Genomic DNA, 17,361 nt, shown 5'->3' on the forward strand with positions numbered 1-17,361 from the left:
TAACCACGAGACAGCATCAGATTACAATAACCACGGTTACACAGGCAGAATTGTCAAAAAGGGTTGCAATGAACCTTTGTGTGAAATACACAGGCAGAATTGTCAAAAGGGACTGCAACGAGCATTTATGTAACGAGTAGTTTTCTATTAGACAACCGTTCAGTAAATTGTCGGTTTGGCAGCACATAGTTTAGCAAGGGGATCAGGTGCTTGGGACCTGAGTATCTGACATGGCATACATGGAAAGAAAAGGTGCTGCTTCTTGTCTTAACATGAATAGAAGGTATATATCCCTGAAGTACTGGTTTTAAACCATGTATGTTAACGTATGTCGTACTATTGATGGACTGTTCAGTGAATCATGTAGCCTCTGCAATTGATCAGCTGGAGCTCACTTCCTCAAGCCCTCAATGATGTAGGCACCGTAGAGGTCCCTGTGGTACGATTGATATAGTTTAGTTCGTGGATTGATTGTGAAGATGACAGTATTAAGGACGAGCAACATCAGTTTCTACTGAAGCATGAACAAGCAAAACTCACATTGAGTACTTGATTGCGTTGATGGCATCTTCTGCTGGGAGAAATTCATTGACAGCAACTTCTTTGTTCTCATTCTTCTTATCTGCCAACGCAGCAAAGTTTCATTATAGGACTATAGGATCTGCACTCAAGTAACTACATGATGCAAATTCATCTTATGATGACATTTGGAAAAGATAGATATGGATATAGCACAAGAATTTACAATCTTCAAAGAAGCGGCGGATCTCTTGAAGGCGGTGTGGGGGGATTTCCTTGATGTCCCTGAAGTGGCGGTATTCAGGGTCATCAGCACAAACAGCTATGATCTTGTCATCTTTCTCACCCTGTTATAAATTAAATGATCATGAGTAAGAACTCAGCCATCAGATCATAATCACTTTGTACAGAATATCATTATTTATTTCTTGTGTTGGGTTACTGACTAGGTGAAATCTCATCCATCCATTAACACGTACTACCGATTTTCTTTCTTTTGTTGGCAGAGTAAAATCACAAGGATCAAGAAGAGTAGCACTGCTATTTTTGTTTCATTTGTTGGCTTAGAGAAATTTCATGCATAAACTAATTGTCAATAAAGCATGGAAACCTGATTCAACAAAGCAACTTATATCTAATGAAGGATGGAGGAATTTCCTCTCTCTAAAGAAAAGCAGGGAGATGTGATTTGACCTGATCAATCATAGGCATGAGCCCAATAGCACGAGCTCTCAGGAAACATCCAGGGACAACTTGTTCCTATCAGAGCAAAAGAAGAGCATTGTTAGAGAAAGTTTATATATATTCTATTAAAAGCAGACACATCCATTAGTTACCTGCATCAGGACGAGGACGTCCATCGGGTCACCGTCCTCACAGAGTGTGCGTGGAATGAAACCATAGTTGTGCGGGTAAACAACAGATGAGTAAAGAACACGATCCACCTGAAACACAAGTAAAATTTCAAGTTCTCTTTTGTCAATGTGAAAAGTTAAGGTGTTTATTACAGGCCTTCCCATACTCCTGTCACTAGTCATCGTACTGCTAATGTTTGCCATTTTTACATTCTGATCAAGAAGAATGATTTTTGTACCATAAAGAACTAATTAGTACTGCCATTTAACCTTCTTTTACATTCTGAGCACAAGATATAAATTCAGTGTTTATTTCAAATTGGGAGATATCAACTCAGTGCTCGTAAAAACCAAAGTAACAAGTAGCTGACACATTTAAGAAATATACATTTGTTAGTAACATCAGTTTAAGCTTTACCTTGATTAGACCAGTTGCCTTATCCAACTCATACTTAACCTTGCTGCCCCTAGGAATTTCAACCACCTGAAAATTTAAGGAAAGAAAACATGCAGTTTCATGGCATAGAACTTAGCAATACCCCACAATCCTGATAAAGTCCAGGCAGACTACAAGAAGGGGTCCACAGTATCATTGAATGAGTACATTTGATTTGTGGATATAATTATAGAGTGCAGAAATTTGACATATGTTTAAGCAAACGTGGACCAGAAATAGGAAATGCATGGTCATTGCTCAACATTGTCCCAGCATGTTTCAATAGATTTTGGCATTTGGCCCCACAAAAATACAATATATTTAATACAACTGGAGAAGGTTTGGTTGAGGATTCCAAATGCCTAAGGGCTAGAGGGTCAGTTCAGTTCCTATAACAATATGAAGGCAAAGCTCCATTTTGACATTCAACCAATAAGATGGTAACAGAAATCACATTTATGGATTTAGTAATTATAAAGGTAAACTTACACAGTTGAAAACTGCAGGAGCTTCTGGACCTGCATTTAAAAGGACAATAGGCATCCAATAAGCCAAATATAGAACAAGAAATCACTCAGAGCACTAATTCAAGCATATATTGCAAGGAAAAGTCTGATCAGAAATAATTATAATCTGAGGTGAAACATTCCAAGGTGATAATATCCTGGGTGTGGGTGTACAATACCTAACTCCAGATCATGCCATGGATGAGCAGCAACATGTCTTTGGGACATGGAAGAAAGGATGCGCTCATTAAGAGCAGGGGGGTATCTTGATGCCAATCGAGCATTTCCATCATCTCCAGCCATGGCTATATAAATTTAAATATGTCATTGAAAAGCCAAGACGTATTCTCTAAAATTAAGGATATTGGCAAGCAACAGATATTTAGTAAAAACAGGTTAAGAAAGAAGTTTAAAAGTTATACCCAAACCAAGTTATAGAAAACTACAGGGAAAGTTGACAATGTCGTCCTTCACTTATTAGATCTAACAATACGTTGGACAATCCAATCACTTTTTTATGGGAAGATACGTTTCATGCCGATGCTTGACTTTTCAAGGATCAACCATCATAGGAATGGTAAAACATTGGTGTTAAAAAAGATATCAACAATAGCCCTAGTGAAAAGGTGTATATTGCTTGCAGATTAATAACTACGTAACAGGCATTCAGCATTTTGCCTCACATTAAATGCATCATACATTCTTCCCAACCCAGTTCAACACACCACATGAAGATAAAGTACTGCATACAGTGTACCTACTAATGTTTCAAATAAAGCACTGCATATACCTTATCATCTACTAGCACATTCCAGCAGATAAAGTATGCAATTATCCAGTGGAAATGTAACTTGCATTATGCATTATCTCAAGGACCCAGTTCAGTTTTTCTTGTCCAGCAAAAAAGGGGAAATATCCAGAAGCAATTTATACAGAAGCTGACAACAGTTGCAAAAAGGGGAAATATCCAAACACCCCCATGGCCCCATCTTTTTACTTTTACTTCTACTTCTAACCCAAAATTTGAATTTTCAACCTTGAATTTGGAGTTGATTTTGGATTTTTCATTATAGTTTATTTTACATCCTTGGCTTTTAGATATGTAAGAATACATATATAAAAAACATAAATTATTTTTCATTTGTAAATATATCGTAAACCATCACCACCCCCCCCCCCCCACCCCAAAAAAAAAAATGCAACGAACTGAGGATGCACAGAAGTTCCCCGTCTATGTAACTTCAAAGTGACACATACAAAAGGAGATTGGAAAGTGCCCTTCAAAGTAACTTCCAAACAACACTAAGAAAAGGGCCGCTAAGCAAGTGAAACTAATTTAAGCAACTGTCAAAAAGTGCTGTTAGACTAATAATCTATGCAAGTTACGAGAGTCTGTCAGAAGGATTGTACTGATTATATATTGATCGAGCTAGCTGCTAGCTAGTACTATGAATTTAATAAGAACTTGAGAAAGGTGACATCATGTCCTAACTGACCCCAGATGAGACAAGATGAAGAACCTAGTCCTGGACAAACCATACATCACAGTTTTGTAAATTAAAGGAATCATCCCCAAGTGCAGGTGCGACAAAGAATAGCTGCTGGCAAGCAGAAGCATATGGGAAACAATCACACCGACGAGCAGATTGGGAGTGAAGCCGTGAAAACGATTGCCCAGAAAGGAGGAAAAGAAACACCAGGAAACGAGAACTAATCTCCTCTGCAAAACAGATCGAAATAGTGGACCAAAACAACAAAGTAAAACTCGCCGAAAAGCCGGTCCTCGTTCCTACCAGCATCTAATTCAAGGCCAACGAGACAACGAAATGTAGTTATGTAGATGAACAGTTGAACACGGAGGGAAAAAAGGCCGAGAAGGCGAGAAATAATGGGGGAATATCCTGTGCAGAAGAAAAAGAGAGGCCAACAAAAAACCCAAAAGAATAATATCACGTACTACGCCGCCATCAAAGCACAGGAAAAGATGTTGAAAAAAACAGTCCAAAGTAGAATGAGTGGATGACTCCCGCGACTTCACCACAACCACAAGCCATCAGAGTAAGAAACAAACGGGGGAAAAATCCGAACAAAAGAAGCGGAAGAACACTCGGCGAGTTGAAGAGAAACCCGCTCGCTCTGACGCTGCCACACACGGGCCACAGCAGCAGCAGCAACAGCACCGACCGTTTCCGAGAAACCAGACGCCACCACAGATAACCCAAGCAATCGCACGCACGCAGCAACCGATCCTACTACGGAGGCGAGGGAGGGAGAACTCACCGCAGCGGGTCGATCAGAAGATCTCGCCGCGGCGGAGGACGACTCCAACGACCGCACTACTACGACTCATCAGAGAAAGGAACAGCTCCCCCAAAAAAATCTGACCAAAAGCAACGCAGCGGAAGAACACACGGCGAGTTTAACGCACCCACTCATACACACTCACTCACTCACTCTCACGCACGCAGCAGCACCATTTCGGAGAAAACCAAACACCACCACACACGAACCGATTCTACTACCGGAGGCGATGAAGAGAGAACTCACCGCAGCGGGTCGATCAGAAGATCTCGCCGCGGCGGATGACGACCGCACTACGACTCATCAGAGAAAGGAACAGCCCCCAAAAAACCAAAAGCAACGCCGCGGAAGAACACACGGCGAGTTTACACCCGCTCACACGCACACACACACTCACGCACGCACGCATCACCGTTTCGGAGAAAACCAGCCACCACCACCACCACCACACACGAACCAAAGCAGCCCCAGTACGTCCATCGGCACTACGCCGCGCTGCTCCTACTGCTACGGGAAGCGGGGGGAGGAAGAGAACGAACCCTCACCGGAGCGAGTCGATCGGGAAGATCTCGCGCCGGCGCGGGGGAGAGAAGCGAAGCGCGTCGCGTCTCCCAGTCCAGTCCCGTCCCGTCTCTCTCTCGGTGACCGATACTTCTTTCGGGCGAAGGCCTTTTTAGCGATGCGAGGAGCGGAGGAGGAGGCCTGGGGCCAGGCGCCGCCGCGCTGGAGGCCGTCGGATCGGGCAGTGGACGGTGGTGATGGGATAACGCTTTAGTGGAGGCAGGGGTGTTGTGGGGGCCATGCGAACCAGATTCCACGACCACGAGAGGAACCGAGGGGGGCATATCCTGTGGGAATCGGGATCACGGAGTAGGGTAGACCTCGTCCACTGTGGACCATGCTGCTACAGTGGCACGGCACATCGGCCACTGTGTCCCATCCGAACTGTATCGTGTACTCCACGTGTACAGCCAATACGGGAGACTTTCCTTTTTTTAGCTGCTCTACTACTGTATACCATTACGAAATGAAATGATTTATCTGTGGTACCAATATAATATCTTATATGATATCATATTGATACCAGTTAATATCAGAATATTACAGATGATATACCATTGGTATTAACTGATAATACGTTAGTATCAACTGATACACCTATGGATAACGACTAATAACTAATAAGCCCATCCTAACCTGCACCAACGACATTGCTAGTTAGCTGCTTAAACTCAATGTATTTCACCTTCCTCTCCTCCACAATTTCTTGAGCTCCCCGATATATGAAAATTCTAGAAAATGATTTCTTAGTTCAGCGCCAACCAGAAAAGGCAGTAAAAAAAAAGAATCAAGAAAGGGGCAAAGTGTAGAGATCGTCTTCTTGATGGGGCATTTTACTTTTTGTCATTTTTAGAAATGGTATCTTATATATTTGCTACCCGCTATTTATGACACGTGGATCCTCATGTATCTGTGACATATGAGTCTAGTGATAAATATGTTAGTATCATTTATAAAAATTTATAAGAATAATAAAAAATTAATTATTCGCTCCTCGATGGGGGTGGAGGTGTTTGTAATAGAGGTAGATGTAGTCAACACCGAGGCGGCAGAGGCTGGCCTCACAGTAGGTGCACACGTACTTCGATCGGTCGTAAATGGGGCTCATGTCATTGGTGCATCGCTGTATCCTGAACTTGGTGGCCACATGCACCTGCTTCCGCGGCAACTGCTTCAGCGCCTAGAAAAGCGGAGGAAGAGTCGACGACCTTGTCGGGAAGGATTTCACAGGTGAAATCAGCACAACACATGATGCGCACAACACAGATACTATAGTATCATTTCCGTTTACTTTTTAATGATGATTTATTTTTTTTACTTTCATTTTTACTCCTCAAGCAATAAAAGCAAAAAGACTACAGTATCCTCTCACTTTATCAAGTTTTAATACAATTATTCCCTGTTTTTATTTATTTATAATGTATTTATTTATTGTTTTGACAAACTTTATTACAATGATTAGTTAAAAATAAACTTATTCTTGGACAAGCTATAATAAGAAAAAACTTTTACTTTGGAAATGAGGTAGTAGTCTTTTAAAAAGATATCTGGTGCATCTTTAATACTCCCTCCGTTTCAAAATAAAGTTATTTCTTATAGCCATATTTTTTTCCAAAATAAAGTTATTTCTCCACCCAACTATCATCTCAACCAATGATATCCATTCTCTATTCATTTTCTCACATATATTCTTTTCATCCCTGATCATAACTTCTTTTCAATCATTCTCACATATTTTTTAGTTATTGTGTTCAGCTATAGAAATGGTTACCCCCTAAAATGTAAGCACGGGATTAAAAGTCGTATATCAAAATATAAGCATTGTTTGACACTATTCACCGTATTACTTATCATATCAATTAATTTTCGTTTTATTGCTACTTGCCCTTTCACTCTGGTCCATTCTTTTAGTTTATTGAGGGATATTATCCTTTCTTCTCAACCTTAAGCTCTGCTAAATAATTTAGAAATACTTATATTTTGGAATGGATTAAGTAACTAATAAGGTGGAACGAAGCAAAACTAGGTATATGCTTTACATCTCACTATGTATAAATAGACAATAAGGTTAGTTTCACAAGTGTGAAGAGATGATATAATCAACACATAACTGAGAGAGAGGCTTTTTTATCCAGTATTTGCTACTTCTATTATGCTTGTTATCTCTTATAACGGTAGTATTTATTGCTTGCTTCTTAATAAATGAGAACGAGCGATGTATAGATAAAATGAGAAGTGTTTAGAGGGATAAGTAGCATTGTGAATAATAGTGGAAATATTTATACTTATTTTGGTACTTGTAAAAAAGTTTATATTAGAGAGTAGTACCTAAGCTATATTGTGGGTGATGAAAGGTTGTACTGTGTTTTGTTACCGACGTTTTTTTTCTAGTTTCAAGATGGTACTGATCCAATAGAAAAGTTGCATGTACAAGTTTCTATATTTCGAGGGCGTATGTTAATGCACTGGTTTCTCTACTAGGAAGTTTTGTTTCACTTTTTTTCATAGACCCATAAAGTTCCCACTTTCTAGTGCCACGATAATTGCCTACATTGTTCCAAAAGTTTTAAGACGGTACTCGTTTTTATGTTTTTATGGTCAATATTTTTCTTAGGTGGCCATCTTTTGGTTTATTGGACGGCGAAACTGCATGTTCACAAACGAAATATAATTTATAAATAATTTTTTTATAAAACATGTTAGTAGCAATCTAAAAGCAATGACTAAAAAAACTTTGATAAAAAACCTTAAAATTTACTTTAAAAATTCAAATATTGATTTATAAGCATAAGCAGGAAAAAAAAGATTGGGTTATTAGTTGTTGTTGATGAACTATCGACACACATTCATACTCCACAGTACAATAGCTCTGATGAATGTGTGTCGTTATGAATTTAAGCGCACAACGTTGAATTTTTACAAAAAAAATTCCTAAACATTTTACTGAACATAAGCATACGCACAAAAAGTAAGAACACGTCGTGTTTACAACGGAGCCTCGAATCTGTGGCAGGCCGCTCAAGCGTTAAGATGCTCCAATGGGCCACACCGCAAAACCAGACTGTAGGCCAGGCCGTTCGTGTTAACGCATCGCTCAGACGGCCACGAGCCCACAGCCAACAGCCCCGGTTAGCAGTAATCAACTAATCATGCAGTAACATATCAGATCCTCACCGAATCAGACAAAGTTTTACAGGTAGGCATAGCCGATATCAACTCACACGCAGTAAAATGTGCAACTCCTATCAAGTGTTCGAAGTGACCAATTTCATGTACAAAAGGCACAGACTCTTATTTCCTGTACGTACATTTCCAAGCCATCTATCTATGCATGGTTCGGTTCGTCGGCTGTACCAGATTACCAAGTACCATAACTTGGATTTACATCGGCTTTGCTCCGGATCCCACACTTCAAAAATACACATACTAACACACTCATATTCACAAGAAAGATCATTTCTACAAAAGGAAAATGACACACGCTGAAGCCGTGCTCCCTTTGTTTGTGCTATTATTATACCTCCGTAAGAATCCTAGACTGGTCGTCTTGAACTAACTGGCAAGGTCTTCCTGTGGATGCTCATGAATTTGGCAACAAATTCTGCACAATAAAAATAAAAAAAATGTTATGTTTCAAGGGATGTCAGTAATCCATAGTGCCAGTGCCACTCGCAGAAATATAATGATTGAAAATGATTTTTGGTAACTTTTTAGCTTAGAGATAAAACGTTTTTCAAAGACCAATCATGTATTCAGAAAACAGTTGACACTGCACTTCAAGAAGAAAGACGCAGTATCTTCCAACGAAACTTGAACATACTACTCTAGGAAATGGAACTGTCCAACAAAGAAAGGATTTTTGTTTGAGAATTATGCCAGATCACCTGAAATCCGAACTTTGAAGCCCAAATAGTTTCACTTTAAAAGCAATTGGGGGGAAAATGGTTCCAGAAGCAAATTTAAGCACCCACGACACATGGACATGCCCAAAATTTACAACCAACTTTGTGGAAAGATCCACAAAAACTAGATAGAGGACTACTGAACATGGGTTGTACTGGAATACATAAAAGCTGGCGAATTACCTTCCAATTTCAACAGTGCACTTGCGCCAAGGGGTAGTCTCTTATCCTGGAATTCAATGTCCATATATAGTTATCATAGACCATAGTATTCATGCATATGAAAACCACGGTAGAGCATACTCACATAGTAGGCATGCCAATAATAAACCTCCCTCTTTATACTAGATTGGATTCCCTTCAGAAATAGCTCTGCAAGCTTCTGAGAAACATTAAGATAAAAGGCCATTAGCATGGTTATATGTGAATATATAATAGCATGCAAACAAGGGAACTTCCATTTGGTGGTTTGCAATGATTACCTGGAGTATTAGTTTAGGAGGTACAAATTCAACCAAGAGTTTTTGAAGCTTGCCTCTCACCAAAAACAACCTACATGATATTATCACACATTACACAAAAGAGATGCAAATATGTAACCACAGTTCAACCCCACATTTCTATATCGAGTGTCAAACTGTCAACTAACAATGAAAGCGATGCACCGGTGACCAATAGAAGTTGACACGGTATATAAAGTGGTAGGCAAACTTTCGTTGGCTGTTTCTCCAAATGTCTAACCTTTTAGAAGAAGGGTCATCCAAAATTTCTGCAGCAAGTTCCTGCAGAACATTCTCCCATCCTAATGGTATAGCTTGTCCATCAATGAAGGGGTAACTGGTAAATGAAAGGGAAGCAAAAACAAAAAACAGATAATTGAATAATGATATAAATAGGAAAGAAATAAATACTCTTCAAAATAAACAAATATTGCAACCATACTTGTTGGCTTTGCATGCCTCCAAAGCCAATATCGCCTCCCTCAAGTTTTGCCTAGATTGACTAGCGATGGTAGCAGCAAAACTTGAAGGAAGCTCAAAACTTTCCTTTTTTGATATGTAACTAAGAATATCCACAATCTGTTATTTTTTCTGTGTTAGTCAATGGTATTATCCAAATAATAGTGTTAATCACAATGGTACAGGCAAGAGAGTAAACCTCACCTCACTTGTATTGGGCACACCAATGCAAATAAGTTTGCAACGGCTCTTTATTGAATCGAGAATATGGGATTCATCTTGGCAAGTCATTATTATCTTGTGCGAGTCAGAGGATGAATCAATTATCCATTTTATCAAACGTTGATTATCCTCACTGATTTTGTCAACATCATAGAGAATAATTACTGCAATGAACAGATAATAAAAGATCATGATACAAAGGCTTCAAATGAAATGGATTTCAAATAGAAAAGTTTCAGAGGAGAGATTTACCTTTGAAATTCTTTCTCACAGATGGATTGGTGGTTTTGTGCTTATTTGTAATTTCATTTGCCAAATCCATCAAAACATATCTAGCATTCTTATATTGATACCTCAAATTAAGCTCCATATGGTGATCACTTGATGACAATGGGACAAGAATGGGCATAGACGTAGAACCCTGCCAAAATTCAGGGAAACCCTTTGGTCACTTTAACTCTTAAAAATGAATGGTTCTATGCGGTGGGGATTCTGCTTTCCAGATATGAATGATCACAGGACAAAGAATGCCCCTGTCAACAAAGGGCAGATCATATTGTGTTATAAATTTTAAGAAAAAAGTAATGCAGCAGTGCTACATGATTGCCATAAGCGCATGCTAAAATTCTGGTTGAAGAGCATTATTGAAATTCGGTTTTTTGCTCAGCTCCAAAGTTGTTGGGATGAATATATGGTGCAATAGATATCTTATTACTGTAAAATATAATGTATGTAAATACAAATAAGTAACTCGTCACATAGACAAGTCAGGTACAGACCACAAACATCAACACAACACTTTAGCTACCACTAATATAGACACCAAACTATGACAAACTAAATTATAACTTCTTCCTCTAATGGATTTTGTTCACATTGAAAAAGTTTTTTTTTCAATGCTGTGTTCTAATCAGAAAGTAATTGCTACTTTATGCAAATTGCAAGGGAAGATGACTTCTATGTAAAATAAAAGCATATTATAAAGCACTTAATTTGAGTCCTTTTGTGTGTGTCAATACCACATGGAAAGCACTCTGAATCTATGATTGCATTAAGGAAACTAATTTAAATTGTACACTTCAATGACAGAACTAACCTGGCCACTACAGCTCTTTAAGTAGTGAGAAACCTGTGAAAAATCAACAACAAATACTTAACGCAAGCTATGAGTATATATTGACAAGGTTTTCATTTGCAGTGTTTAAGTTTGTACATTTTGAGAGTCACCAAAGATCTCAGTAACTACAGCTCCACATAATGATCTCTTTCCTGATCCTGGAGGTCCTTTGAAGATGATATGTGGACAAAACTCATTGTAGACCTGTTGCAATGAAACGCTAGAATTTAGAAGACTAAATCACCAACTTTGAGCAATGAGGATGACAATTTGTACAAAAGTATGATCATGAAACTGCCAATTAGATCCACACTTATTAGCAATTTCTAGAACTGATATAACCAGGACAGAGAATGGAGATCTTGGGAGAATACAACATACTTTGGATTAGCCCACATAACAACTCATCCAATAAACAGATCTACAAAATTCTGTTTAGTTAAGAAAGAGCCTGAAAGAGGTTACCAACTGTTTAAGCTGTTCAATTTGTTCGCTGTGACAAGTAAATCCACTCAGAGTTCTTGGACGATATTTATCAGCCCAGAAAAGCTTAATATTTTCCACGACAAGAGCCTTCTGAATGAAACTCGATTCAGATTCATCGGTTGTTTTGCTGTTTGGTGATCTTGGTTTTCGGCATGTCTTTCCAGTGACACATGGAAACCAAGAATCATTTTGCGCCTTTTGCATGTTGGAGGTGAATTTCATGACTCCACCAACTAGTTTTCCAGTGAAATCACTGAACTTTCCACTGTCCCCACTAAATCTGCCACTATTAAACTGGCTACTCAAAGTGGGGCCACTGTTTATTTGGGTGTGCCGACTAGTACCATAATTGGAGTTTCTATTTGTTCGTGAAAGGCCTGCATGGGCTGAAACAAATTGTTGTGTTTGGCCTAACTTATCATTATTTTCTTGAGTACCATATTTCTCAGCATGGGCATTTTCTGAGGTCAAGGATTTGTCATTATTATGCTTTGTCGGTGTTCTCTGAAGTGGAGCCCTACGATCACGGGAGAAGAAGATGTCACCTGTAGGTATTGACTCTGTGCTTGTACATGCATATTCATTATATCTGGAATTAGGCCACTTGCCATTCGCAATCAACTCATTGACCTCTTGGGAACAAATTTCTGCATGTGAATCTTCTTTTATATTATCAGCTGAGTCTATTTCCCCCTGTTTGGAGATAAGATTAGTGCCAAGGAATGCAGGAGCTCTAGGAGGATGCTCCTTCTCATGAGGCCGTAGCTTTGGTGCGGAAATTGATCGGTTATGGGAAAATTTCTCCTTGATAGATGACCGACTAAAGCTTTCTGTAGAAGGGCGAAATCTGGGAGGCGTTCGGTTGCTCTTCTTGCGTAATTCATTCTTTCCACCACCATATGAAGAATTATGGTGCATTTGTTCTGTGAACGTTGGAGGAGTACGGCTGTTTCTCAAATTTGAAGCTTTCTCATTAGGATAGTCTCTTCTATGGTTGGGAGATATGTTTTGCCTTCTAGCACCAACTTGGATATTCCTACCAGGATCTTTAGGAAGATGAGTCCTCTCTGATGGAAACACTGCATCATTCCAAGGGCTTTCGTGCCACTCAGTTTCTGTGTCTGAAGGTTCATAGCCACTTTTGTGCTTTGTGGAAGAATCACTGCGAGAATGCCGATTGTGTCCTGAGCTTATCTCTGCAGCTAACATATTCAATACCTCAAACAGTTCAATGCTTGTGTGGCCTAGAAAACTGCAATTTTGTAATATCAACAGTATAAAGTACTTGATCTCTCAAACTTCAAAGCTTCTTGGGCTTAGTGAACTGCAATTTTGCAATATGAACAGAACAAAGTAAAAAAGATTAAGTAAATTTCAAGCATTACTTAAATTAATAAAGCAAAGGTTAAAGCAAATCTACATTAAAACTTGAACTAATCAAAATTAATTTGGTAGATCATGCAATAATGCAGCCAATACGATTACAATGATTAAGTAATTCAGCTCCATAATTGGGTAATTTCAATTGACAACAGACCTTGAACAATTAACAAACAGATAACGAATTGGATTGCTATATGAAAAAGAACTCCCTGAATGTGCAAAATGCAAATTGAGTTTATAACTTTATGTGAACCTAGGCTCACTTTATTCAGACTCACAGATCACAGTTAAATCAGAATATAGTGTTGCACAGATTTCACTCTTGCCTTACTCCTTCATGACATCCTGTAGTATTACAGCACTGGATTGGTGTGGGTGGATTTGTTTATGTGACCATTTGAATTAATAGTGTTCTGGTGAAAATATGGCTTAGAGAAAATGAATAGAACCACAGATCAACATGGTATCACTATGAGCTAGCTGAAATATCTGAAAGTTTTGTATATGGAAGCCAAGTACCTAACTGGCTAACTCCTATACATGGGAACTACAGTTCTGGAGGTGCATTACAGAACAAGTCTACTACACAAAACGGAAGTGCTAGGATTTGATCATTTGAAACTGGCATTTACCAAGTGTTTGGGTTCAAAATACCATAGAGTTTGCAATCCTGGATGCAACCCTATCTTAGTTCTAGAGACTTAAACTGCAGAGGCATAATGAATCTAGAAACTCTACCTAGATGCAACTCTTCCTTGCCTCTGGGTCTAGAGACCTACACTGTCAAGAACATAACGGAACTAGAATCAAATATCTAACTGAGTTTTTCACATACCTTATGCCATCATCTCATTCTTAGGGTGTTGTAGTTTTCAGGGTAATGAAATTTGCAATGCAAATTTTGAATCAAACTAAACCGATCAAGGATTAATCAGGTAAAGTTACCTGAAAGAGCAGTATAGTGTCCTTCCAACATCCACAGGTGGATGGCAAAAAGGAGGACAAAAGCAAGGAGCTATAAGGAGACAAATAAGAGGAGGAAGACAAGAAACACATATTTCAATTTTATTTTTCTATGTTGGCATTTTTGTCTTCTTCTTTCACTCCACCAAGGAGAGAAGAAACCAAAGCAGAAGAGAGGAAGCAGCCAGTTTTCTCCACTCCCTAGGCTGCTCATTATAAAAATTGTCATCTATTCCAAAGGAGGATATGTAGGAACCTCTAGCTGTATGATCTTGCATTTATTGCCTCACATAATACAGATGTTCATCCTTCCTCAACACTTCTCATCATGTGACATCTGCTAGCCCATTACAAACATCCACCGTAAATAACTTTTTTTCTGAAGGTGTATGGGTTCACCAATGTCCTCCATTAGTCGTTAATTGAAGAACAAAATTTTACCTTGGCGATTGCAAAAAAGAAAAAAAAATGCCTCTAACAATTACTTGGTCATTGATCAAACATTAGTACCTAAAAATTATTAATTACATTGGTTTTTGTATTAGTTATTGTTAATTAGATAAATCTGAACAAAGTCTTAGAGCCAAATAACTGGCAGGGAGAAAACCAGACAAGATCATTTATTGAACATACAAATTGAGACTTGATTGTCATTTTGTAATTCTTCCAAAAGACCATTTAACAGAACTCAGAAGGGTTTTGTTCATGAGCAAGAGCAAGATACATGAATACTAGCCTTTAGTCCCAAGCAAGTAGGCATAGGCTAGAGTTGAAACCCCCATTGAGCCACATGATCCAAAGGGGAAGGGGACTAAAACTAATAAAAGTAGGAATAGTATTAGTTCAAGAAAAGCAAATATTTGCTATTCTAAACTAATTTATCTAAATAATCTTCCACTGTGGTATAATTTACATGAGGATACAATCGAGTTCCTTCCATTCCCGAGTCAATTTCAAAATATGTTTGGTCGCCCTTAATAAATGTTGAATATATAAATATTAAATCCATCTTCAACGGTAACGGTGCATCTGCAAATATTAAAATAGAATTAATTAGAAAGAAAGATACTAGTATGAACAATACATGAATAGCAATATAAACATGAACCAGCCCCGTTACTATCTGGCAGGCTTTAAAACTCATTTGCAATCAAGAAATAGAAAGGCTTCAAAATATCTTCCCATTTGGTCAATTCCGTTCTGTTTAGGGCATACTTATAAACAAAGCACTTTATATCTACTTCTTGGTCAAACATAAGTGAATATTTTGCATCTATATAAGTGAAGATTACAAAAACTAATAGGATAAATTCGAAATGAAACTGCAAAGCATATCAGACCATGAAACTGCAATTGGAACTACTTTCAGAAAACTTATATTAGATTACAGCTTACACTGCAGGCAAAACTCAAAAGCAAAAAAAAAGTAAAGACTTAATAATGAATGAAGGATGTCCCCGACAGCATGGCTTTTGCAAAACCAAGTGAAACAATGTTACTTCAACGTTATTTACACATTAATAAGTTATAGGTCTTCAATTTGGACATTGGTGCACTTATCACTTACCTTGAATGCTTTTCAGGAGTTGTTCTTCTGTTATATATATCTTGTTCAGGAGCTTATTGATTTTTTTCTCCCATAGGTTAACTAATTCGTTCATTGAAAAGATATTCCCTGAGGGTCTCAGATAGAGTGTCTTGTTTAATGTCCTGGGGTCCTCTATGGTGCAGATCGTGAACTTAGCGACATCGGTCTCTTCAACAAAAACTCCTGCAAAGAGTAGTTCTCCATTGAGGTTAAAAATATAAAATATGAAAGTAATATTTTCCTTTCAGGAAACCAAAGAGCAGACTGGTGAGAAGCCAAGATGCAATATGCGAAGACCTCTAGTGTTTCCATCACCAAATATCTTAACTTCATCTGTTGGAGGAGCATCAAGTCCTGGCTGCACAAGTGATGGAAGTAAATAGCGCATCAAGAAATTGCAGCAGATGTAGGTGTGAGGAATGCCTTCAGTCTCTATGAAATGGCGTATTTCAATTTTCTTCTCATAGAAGCCATGGTCCATGCCACAAATTTGAACCTTTGTGGGATCAAGTCCAAATTCTGCGGGAATAAATCTCTGCGAGAAATCATTGCAAAGTCAGTGATGCTTTTTCTTAAATGCAATAATGATCAATTGGTCATAGTGCGGAATCAGGTAATATGTCTTACGCTCTGAAGTTTGTCCACCAAAACTAATAACATGAGTAGAAATAGATATGACAAGGTTTCTCATAAGCCTACCAAAGGATAGACATTTTTTCTAAACGCGTTTGTTTAGTTGTTACTTGCCTATACATTGCAGTACCAGCTCGTACATTTTGGATATTTGTTCCTTCTATTGTTTTCAATAAGATGGAATGGAAGTAAAATTTAATCACCAACAGAGTGCCACATTTAACATTTCCTTTCACCCTTCCTTTGTCCCGACATTTTTTTGCTGGTGCATTTTCCTGAACTTCTAAACATCATTTAGACAATCATATGAGCATTAGCATACTCCCATATCAAAACAAGTCGATTATCCGACCAACAGTGAGTTGTGACTTGTGAGCTCACCTTCACGCATCCAGCTTCCTTAATAGCCCGAATCAGAGGCTTCTGCTCGAGCGCTTGCTTCGTGGGCACCGCGCAGATGACAACATCCACCTGCCGCACCGCTTCCAGCAGGCTCGGGTAATCTTCGAGTGATCCCTAAACCACAAGTTCGAACACCAGAACTGACTTGGATCGAGGAGACCGCATCTATCGGCCAGGGGGGGAACAGGGTGCTCGGAATGCCGCGAGACGCGAGTAGTTAGCTACCTTCACGAGCGTGGCGCCGGCGAGCGACCCGAGTGGGGCGGAGTCGGGGACGGCGAGGTGGTGGGGGCGGACGAGCGCGAAGGTGGGGTGGCCTGCGGCGATGCTGGCGCGCACGAGGCTTCCGCCGAGGCGGCCGGTGGCGCCGACCACCAGCACCCTGCTCCGCGTCGCCTCCTCGCACATCGCCGCCAATGCCACCAGATAAGATCCAAGCTTTAAAAAAAATTCTGGTTAGTGCATCCTCGAGCGAACCAGCCGGAGGCCCGGAGTATTTCTACGTGGCAACTGCCAAGTAATGGCGATC

General features: G+C 39.2%; 3 protein-coding genes across 4 annotated transcripts; all 3 read right to left on the bottom strand.

Moving 5' to 3' along the window:
- Positions 1-99: 99 nt before the first annotated feature.
- On the bottom strand, positions 100-5,270 carry LOC102710375 (soluble inorganic pyrophosphatase). 2 transcript variants are annotated; one of them, XM_006647697.3, is made up of 9 exons: positions 5,162-5,270; positions 2,495-2,620; positions 2,299-2,327; positions 1,792-1,857; positions 1,356-1,463; positions 1,213-1,278; positions 746-866; positions 541-622; positions 100-434 (listed from the first exon to the last, which is right to left on the bottom strand). In XM_006647697.3, exons 2-9 carry the CDS (start codon positions 2,616-2,618, stop codon positions 392-394), a joined length of 639 nt encoding a protein of 212 aa, XP_006647760.1. In that variant the 5' UTR covers positions 2,619-2,620; positions 5,162-5,270; the 3' UTR covers positions 100-391. The 2 variants fall into 2 exon arrangements, with proteins under 2 accessions (XP_006647760.1, XP_015689467.1); XM_015833981.2 differs by having other exon boundaries at positions 5,156-5,269.
- A 3,036-nt stretch (positions 5,271-8,306) lies between these two features.
- Positions 8,307-13,319, bottom strand: LOC102710665. Its single transcript, XM_006647698.3, has 11 exons — positions 11,843-13,319; positions 11,474-11,581; positions 11,357-11,389; positions 10,513-10,681; positions 10,243-10,424; positions 10,022-10,158; positions 9,821-9,916; positions 9,562-9,631; positions 9,387-9,461; positions 9,263-9,308; positions 8,307-8,778 (listed from the first exon to the last, which is right to left on the bottom strand). The coding sequence occupies exons 1-11, from the start codon at positions 13,070-13,072 to the stop codon at positions 8,711-8,713; spliced, it is 2,214 nt and encodes a 737-aa protein (XP_006647761.1). The 5' UTR covers positions 13,073-13,319; the 3' UTR covers positions 8,307-8,710.
- Positions 13,320-13,374: 55 nt separating this feature from the next.
- LOC102704125 (probable pinoresinol-lariciresinol reductase 3) lies at positions 13,375-17,287 on the bottom strand. Its single transcript, XM_040520470.1, has 5 exons — positions 17,058-17,287; positions 16,812-16,946; positions 16,095-16,332; positions 15,777-15,980; positions 13,375-15,238 (listed from the first exon to the last, which is right to left on the bottom strand). The coding sequence occupies exons 1-5, from the start codon at positions 17,238-17,240 to the stop codon at positions 15,078-15,080; spliced, it is 921 nt and encodes a 306-aa protein (XP_040376404.1). The 5' UTR covers positions 17,241-17,287; the 3' UTR covers positions 13,375-15,077.
- Between the last annotated feature and the right edge of the window lie 74 nt (positions 17,288-17,361).

This window comes from Oryza brachyantha, chromosome 2 (genome assembly GCF_000231095.2).
Source record: "Oryza brachyantha chromosome 2, ObraRS2, whole genome shotgun sequence".
In the NCBI taxonomy this organism is placed as follows: Eukaryota; Viridiplantae; Streptophyta; class Magnoliopsida; order Poales; family Poaceae; genus Oryza; species Oryza brachyantha.

Bases quoted from the DNA above. Each gene is read 5' to 3' on its own strand.
- LOC102710375 (XM_006647697.3), bottom strand. From the start codon at position 2,618: ATGGCTGGAGATGATGGAAATGCTCGATTGGCATCAAGATACCCCCCT. The intron at 1,858-2,298 runs GTAAGTTTACCT...TTAAATTTTCAG, and splicing joins CTCCTGCAGTTTTCAACTGT to GTGGTTGAAATTCCTAGGGG. The intron at 867-1,212 runs GTCAAATCACAT...AATTTATAACAG, and splicing joins TCATGCCTATGATTGATCAG to GGTGAGAAAGATGACAAGAT.
- LOC102710665 (XM_006647698.3), bottom strand. From the start codon at position 13,072: ATGTTAGCTGCAGAGATAAGCTCAGGACACAATCGGCATTCTCGCAGT. The intron at 11,582-11,842 runs GTAACCTCTTTC...TCATTGCAACAG, and splicing joins TTGAACAGCTTAAACAGTTG to GTCTACAATGAGTTTTGTCC. The intron at 9,632-9,820 runs GTTAGACATTTG...AATATCATGTAG, and splicing joins GATGACCCTTCTTCTAAAAG to GTTGTTTTTGGTGAGAGGCA.
- LOC102704125 (XM_040520470.1), bottom strand. From the start codon at position 17,240: ATGTGCGAGGAGGCGACGCGGAGCAGGGTGCTGGTGGTCGGCGCCACC. The intron at 16,333-16,811 runs GTGAGCTCACAA...GATTTCTCGCAG, and splicing joins AGGAAGCTGGATGCGTGAAG to AGATTTATTCCCGCAGAATT. The intron at 15,239-15,776 runs GTAAGTGATAAG...TAATATTTGCAG, and splicing joins ACTCCTGAAAAGCATTCAAG to ATGCACCGTTACCGTTGAAG.